This window comes from Bos indicus x Bos taurus, chromosome 27, assembly GCF_003369695.1.
Source record: "Bos indicus x Bos taurus breed Angus x Brahman F1 hybrid chromosome 27, Bos_hybrid_MaternalHap_v2.0, whole genome shotgun sequence".
Lineage (NCBI taxonomy): Eukaryota > Metazoa > Chordata > Mammalia > Artiodactyla > Bovidae > Bos > Bos indicus x Bos taurus.
This window is the reverse complement of record NC_040102.1, coordinates 8,570,847-8,577,690: the sequence shown is the minus strand read 5'-3', so window position 1 is coordinate 8,577,690 and position 6,844 is coordinate 8,570,847. Positions and strand designations below refer to the sequence as shown.

General features: G+C 37.2%; 1 protein-coding gene across 2 annotated transcripts in view; it reads right to left on the bottom strand.

Annotated features, from left to right (window-relative positions):
- Positions 1–1,738: 1,738 nt before the first annotated feature.
- Positions 1,739–6,844, bottom strand: part of NEIL3 (nei like DNA glycosylase 3) — a 46,265-nt gene continuing 41,159 nt past the window's right edge. The window contains exons 9-10 of one of the 2 annotated variants that reach the window (XM_027530064.1): positions 3,441–3,615; positions 1,739–2,095 (exon numbers count right to left, since the gene is read on the bottom strand). In XM_027530064.1, coding sequence (XP_027385865.1) covers positions 1,913–2,095; positions 3,441–3,615 — 358 coding nt within the window. In that variant the 3' untranslated portion in view covers positions 1,739–1,912. The remainder of the gene's footprint in view (positions 2,096–3,440; positions 3,616–6,844) is intronic. The other variant, XM_027530065.1, reaches the window with a different exon arrangement.

Below are 6,844 nucleotides of genomic sequence, written 5' to 3'. Positions count from 1 at the left end.
TGCTAAATCTTTTCTCTGAATCTGGGTCACATTATTCTGTATCTTCTTATGCTGTATAATTTCTATGGAATAGTGAATGTGAATAAGAAGTGGTGGAATCTGGATTTGGTATATTCCTCTGGAGAATGTTGACTCTTGTCTAAGGCAATTGATTTTATTGGATTCAAATTGCAAATTCTCCTGGGCGGTAGATAAAATCTTGGTTCAGTTGGTGTATCTTTAGCTGCTCTATACATGAATGTTGTTCAGGGATCATTCAAGGTCATGGGCAGTTTAAACACAGAACTTAGGGCTCCTCATCTCAAAGTGTCTTCTGAGATTTCGCCTTCTCAGGAGTTGTTGTTGCCCAGACTGCCTGCTGGCTCTTCAAGACAGAAAGATAGTGGGTTGAAACTGACTTTGTCCCACTCTCAGGATAAAAACTGTTTACCTCCAGCTAGTCTCTTCCTCCAAATTTCACAGCCTTCTAGAAGCTGTCTTCTTTTGTTCATTCTCCAGAATGTTTTATTCCAGAATCTAGAGCTGGGTTCAGTTGGAGCTTACGCCTCAATGGAAGCAGAAACCTCCCTGAGGTTTTCATGGGAAATTTCTTTAAAACTCAAAATTAAGTTTGGAAGAATGACCTTTTTTAAACACCCATCCTTTTCAATCAAGATGCTGTCTTGTCTAGACATGTTTCTTTGATGTGTCAGTAAAATTTTCTTCATATAAATCTTGCACATTTCTTACTAGATAATCTCTAAAATTACTATTTCATTTGCCTATATTTCCTCATAATTAGTTGCTTTGGGGGACTAGAATTTATGGAATCCTGGTTTGCAATAGGCCTTACCCCTTGTTGTTGTACAATTAACATGTAGTTACTTTCTGAATGCACACCTTGTGTCCTTCACATCAGTCACTAACACCATCCATGGCCCAATTGAGCTCTAAAATTACCCTGTTACACGATTAAGATGAAGATCACTGATCTTAGGTTGGTTCTGTGTCTCTTCAGTGTAAAGTTTAAAGCACATGGTGATGAAATATGCTCTTTCCTTGTTGGTAATTTTGTATGCTGTTAACTTCCAGAGTGCTGCAGGGACTATTTGGTTTTAGAAGGGGCGTGAGGTTCCAGCCATCTTCCACGCTATCCTTTAAAATAGATTGAACCAGCTCTGAATGGAATTTTCCATAAACATGCAGAAATGCATTGAGATTAATATTTTTCTTTTCTTTTGGGAAGTAATTATACCTAGACTAAATATTTTAAAAAGAGGGGAGTTAAAACTAGAAATTAAAAAAATAATAGCACATTAAGCTTTTGAAATGAACTTAAGCAATTAACAGGTATTAAATCACGAGCAGAAAAGTTTAAACCAACTTCTCTTTTAAAGATATACAGATGACTTCTTTTCTTAAATGTTACTTTTATATTCTGAATCCCCATAGCTTTTCACGAAAATGTGTTTGAAGTTATACATGTGTTCGGCATGTCTTTAGCATCTTGAGGAACTTGATGTTTGTTGAATAGAATAAAAAGAAAGAAAATATTTTCTATAAAGAAGATCCCATTTCTTACATTTCACTTAGGAAAACAAGAAGTTCCTTTAATCATATATTATGAATAGTGGTGATACATGAGAAATTATTCATCACAGACAGAATACCACATTATTTTATTGAACTGCACACTCCTCTCCTGAAAGAAAAAAAAAAAAAATTACTGCTTCCCTAAAGAAGTTAAAACAGACCAAGAGCATATTAAAAATACTTTATTGTCATAACTAAATAGGTTAAACATACATTATAAATGGAATATATTGTATATTTGATGAAACATATAGCATTCATCAAGCAAAAAAAGAAATATACACAGCTTTTGAATGGAAAGATGACACACTTAAATGAATAGCTCTCAAATACTAGAAAATTAGCAACCTGGAATAATGTTTATTCCTGGCCCATTTTGTGCCCACTGGAAAAAATTGCACTGTTTTTCCTTCCCAAGAGGGCATACAAAAAAATTCTTTCCATTATTTGGTCCAATCTTCAACACTGTTCTCATGATGGAGCGTTTGCCATGGATGCAGAATGGGAAGGACAAATCCGCCCACTAGAGAGAAACAGATTGTAAAGTTTAGATGCAGGTAGACTGATGAGATGTACTTGATTAGTACTTTGTTGTTTCCACTCCTTTTCCTACTAATCTGACATTGTAAGATACATGTAAGTCATCAGTTATTGCCCTTTAAAAGCTTTATATCCTATAAGTAGCTTCTCTAACAAATTTGCCTGAACCACACGAGAAATTCTCATAATTCCAAGTCTCCTTCTTCCAAAGGCTTACTTACAGAAGTTCCTTCACTTTTTTGAAAATCTCACTGTAAAGCAAATCAGCAATGTTCCTGCTATAGATCTGTTTCAGTTCAAGCTATTAAGATCAAAGATTTATTATGACTTTAATACTAAACTTTCTTACTCTCTTAGGAAAAGAATCCAATACAGAATTACCCAGACTAATTACTACCAGATTCCACTGTATTATTCTTATCGTTATTAATTTTGGCCTCAAGAGAGTTACCAAGAAGACTGTGATGAATATTGTTAATATTTTCTCCAGTAAGTCTATACAAGCTTCTAGGGGAGATGTGTACATTGAGTAGGATGGAGTCACATCTCCGGCAGGAGCTAGGCTCTGAAATCATGATCACATCTTCCCTGGGGAATTCCTTAGGAAGGCACCACACTGAAGACAGATAACTCCTCTCTCAGTAAGCCCAACCAGCAAACTTCTGCTCCAGCACTGAAACAGATTCGTCTTTTCTTTCTCCAGTTTTTCATCAGATAAAGCAGTTGGGGAGAATACGTATCTTTAAACCTTAAGATGACAGTCAGCAGCATGAGGCTCACAATGAGGAAGGAAGCAAGACTGACCTAAGGGACCCAGGTTCCTGGCTTCTGTCTCATAGTCATTCGGAGGGACAAACTCATAGACTGAAAGGCTGGGGAACCACCTACATCTAAACTGTTACTGTGTCATCACTTTTTTTGGCTAAGCCTGTGTAGTAGGAGTCGCCAAGCTTATTGTAAACCCAGGGCGTGTAAATTTGTTTCCCAGGTACCTCTACTCAATGCATAAACCAAAGGTCTGGATGTCACTCTGCAGTCAGGAAAAGCAAATACCTATCTTGGATTATCAGTCCCTGGCGACTCCATTACTTTTCTCTCTGTAAACCAAGGGATACTTCTTCCTGTACTGGTGGTTACAAATATACTCTAATAATGGAATAGCTGTCATTGAATTAATTTTTCCTTTTGGGATGAACACCTTTGAATTTTAACACCAGTATAGCTTTTATATTTAAAGATAAAACCATAAATGGACAGATATTTGCTACATATTAGTGGCCTAAGTATTCAGTGACACAATCATTGAGCTTGATGAATCATACACGTACTTCAAAAAATCCACATTGTGCTTCTCTTGCTAGAGGACAAGCATAGAAGTGCCTGCCCTTGTTTTCTCCACTCTTCCTCACCACTCGGAGAGCGCAGGGGCGGCCGTGTTTACTGCAGCGGGGACTGCCGGCATTTAACAAGCAAGGACCATCTGTCATACTGCTTTGAAGTTCACTGTAATGACAAGTTAAAAAATAACTGCAGCACGACAGGGCTAAAAGGGATCATTCACACCACCTCACCTCCACATTAGAATCCCGCCTGTACAGAGAAATGGTGCCAAAAAGGGACCGTGGTCAACTTCACTTAATTACATACACTCCTGCTGCTGCCGCTGCTAAGTCGCTTCAGTCACGTCCGACTCTGTGCGACCCCATAGACGGCAGCCCATCAGGCTTCCCCATCCCTGGGATTCTCCAGGCAAGAACACTGGAGTGGGTTGCCATTTCCTTCTCCAATGCATGAAAGTAAAAAGTGAAAGGGAAGTCACTCAGTTGTGTCTGACTCTTACGTCATTCTAATTCTTGGTTTTCCCAGGTAATTCTAATTTACTTCCAAAGGTACCTATTTATGCAAATTTAATTTAAATTAGACATATAATTCACATTTCTCAAGAATAACAACAGCTGACTTGCACATCCAATCTTCTTAGTTTTCATTTGTGACATTTGTTTATTTTCTTACCCAACATGACTGGGTGGCCACTTTTATTTCCCCTAAAATATTCTCAAGTCCAATAGCCCCCTGACCTACAAACGAGCAAGAGTCACAATTTTCTCTAATTATTTTCTCATGGGTAGCAGACTGTCATCAATGGCTCTGACAAGGCCAAAGAGATCACTCTTTCTACTGCCCACTCTAAAGATAATTTTCTATGCTTTGCTTTGATCAAGGCTACATAATAGTTGCAATCATATTTCAGCAGGCTGCTGCCAGAGCAGAAACGTGTATTCTGTAAAGCTAGCAAGGAAGCTTTATTCTTCCCCATGATTAGATCACGAGCAGCTGGAGGTTATCCCAGCATACAGTGTATAAAGGTCAGAAGCTGGCCTTCCACTGTATGTGGAATTTTCTCTTCAAAAAGGAGCTTCATGATTTAATTTTTATACTTTGCATATTTTTAATAATGCCTGTATAACAGTCTTTTTAATAAACCAATTGAAGAGAAAAAGAGCCCTTATTAAAACCAGAAGCCCTTTCCCTAATAGCCCAATTTTTAATTTTTAAATGATATAGTTCTTCCTTTAGTTAATTTCTGAACAAAATACCATTCTCAGGTGATTTTTTAAAAAATACTTATAAATCCTAAACTATATGCTTCACATACTCGTTCCTATAATATCTCAAGGCATCATATCTAATCAAAATGTTCAGAGTGTGAGATATTTTTTCCAGTTTCAAGTGAGATATAATTGACATACAAGGGATCTTTAATTTGTGATGAAGTTGGTCTACACTTGTTTATAAAAGACATTTAACTATATTGCTTTAAATGGACTCAAACATCCTGAGGGTAGTTTCTGAAGCTGTTTGTGCAGCGGCATCTATGAGATGAAAGCAGCTGTGGGCATTGTGAAGAAACTGTTATTATGAAATATTCCTCCAGCAGGTATTTTGTTGGTAGCACTTTCAGTGTGGGGGATGGTGGCTTATCATTTAGAATCACAGGGAACACTAACCAGAAATAAAGAAGGCGAGGGCAAAAGACTTCTCTTTTCCACCTCCTTTGGTTTCATCAGTGCCTCCCAAAGAGTAAATATTAAAATGTTAACTCCAAGAGAAGCTAAACATTTGGATAGTGGTAGAGACGTTGAGTAAATCAAAGCAAGAGGGCAATAAACAATGCTCACAAAAAATTTAGAGGAGGAGAAAATAAAGTTAAAAATCTTAACAGAAGGAAATAAACTGATGCTTTCTTTAAAAAAGTACACACATGCAAACGTAATTTTATTATTTGGAAGGCTGGGGTTAACAATCAAGCATTTTTGAACCTATTTGCTTCAACCTAGAAATCTCCAGCTTCACAAATCCAGGGAGAGGTTTAGATTCCCTTTCTTAAAGCTATTTTGGAGAGGAGCATGGTGGAAGATAGGATCAAGGTAGGAAGGAAAGACTCCAGTGTCTCCTGTAAGTTCCTCATTTCTGTCTTCCATTCCCTTTCTTCCTTAGTACAAAGATAAATTAAAAAACACCATATGCTATCTTATCCCGGCCCTCTGAGTGTGGTCCATTGACCAGAAGCATCAGGATTACTAGGCAGCTCCTCAGAATCATCGGCCTCTACTCCAGATGGCTTGTAGAATCAGAACCCCAGAGACTGAATATACACACACTACATGTCAGAGTACCGAGTTACTGCGACCAAGAACACACAGGCTCCAAAGACACATGACAAATCTTCATTTCATGATAACAAACATTACCCAGAATAATTAAATGTTCTGATTAATTGAAGATATTTCAGTTTATTGAGACAATTAAACGTTTCCATTAACTGAGGACATTCTGGTTCCTCTTTCTTTCCATGAATCATTACTTTAAAAAGTCTCAATAATGTAGCAAAGCGTTTTCTTGGGTAAACAGCATATGGAATAGTTTAACTTGTTTTGATAACTAGGACTGTTATCTTAAATATTAATATTGGATTACAAATGGTCAGTGGAGGAGGGCATGGCAACCCACTCCATTATTCTTACCTTGAGAATCCCCAAGGACAGAGGAACCTGGAGAGCTACAGTCCTTGTGGTCGCAAAGAGTCGGACACAACTCTACGCCTAAGCACGGCATAAATGGTCAATATAATAGATCAGGGTTGGTGAATTTTTTCAGAAGGGACATACTTTTAGGCTCATGGGTTTTTTGGTTTCTGTTGCAAAATATTCAAGTCTGCTGTTTTATCATGAAAAGTAGCCAGAGAGAATATGTAAACCAACCAGAAACGGGATTGTCTCCATAAAACTTTACTTATTAAAACTGGGGGTGGGCTGTCTTTAGCTCTGCTCATTGTAGTTTGCTGAGGTAAAAGTCATTAAATCAAGTGTAATGCTTATAATGCACAGTAGGTTCTCAATAAATACTTAATAATAAACACTGAACATGTTCAATAAGCATTGTTCAAATAATATTAAACAGATCAGAGAAAAACTATTATCAAGAAGGAGGACATTACCAAGCACAGGTTTTAATTTTAAAGTGGGTATTTTTTTCAATGACCAATTTATCAAGATTTAACTTATTATACAGATCAGGTGATTATAATAAAAATATTATCTAATTTTTTTAAATTAATCAGCCTCACTGAATGTATATTTTGTAGTTCAGTAGTATTTCAAGGCAGAGAAGGCAATGGCACCCCACTCCAGTACTCTTGCCTGGAAAATCCCATGGATGGAGGAGCCTGGTG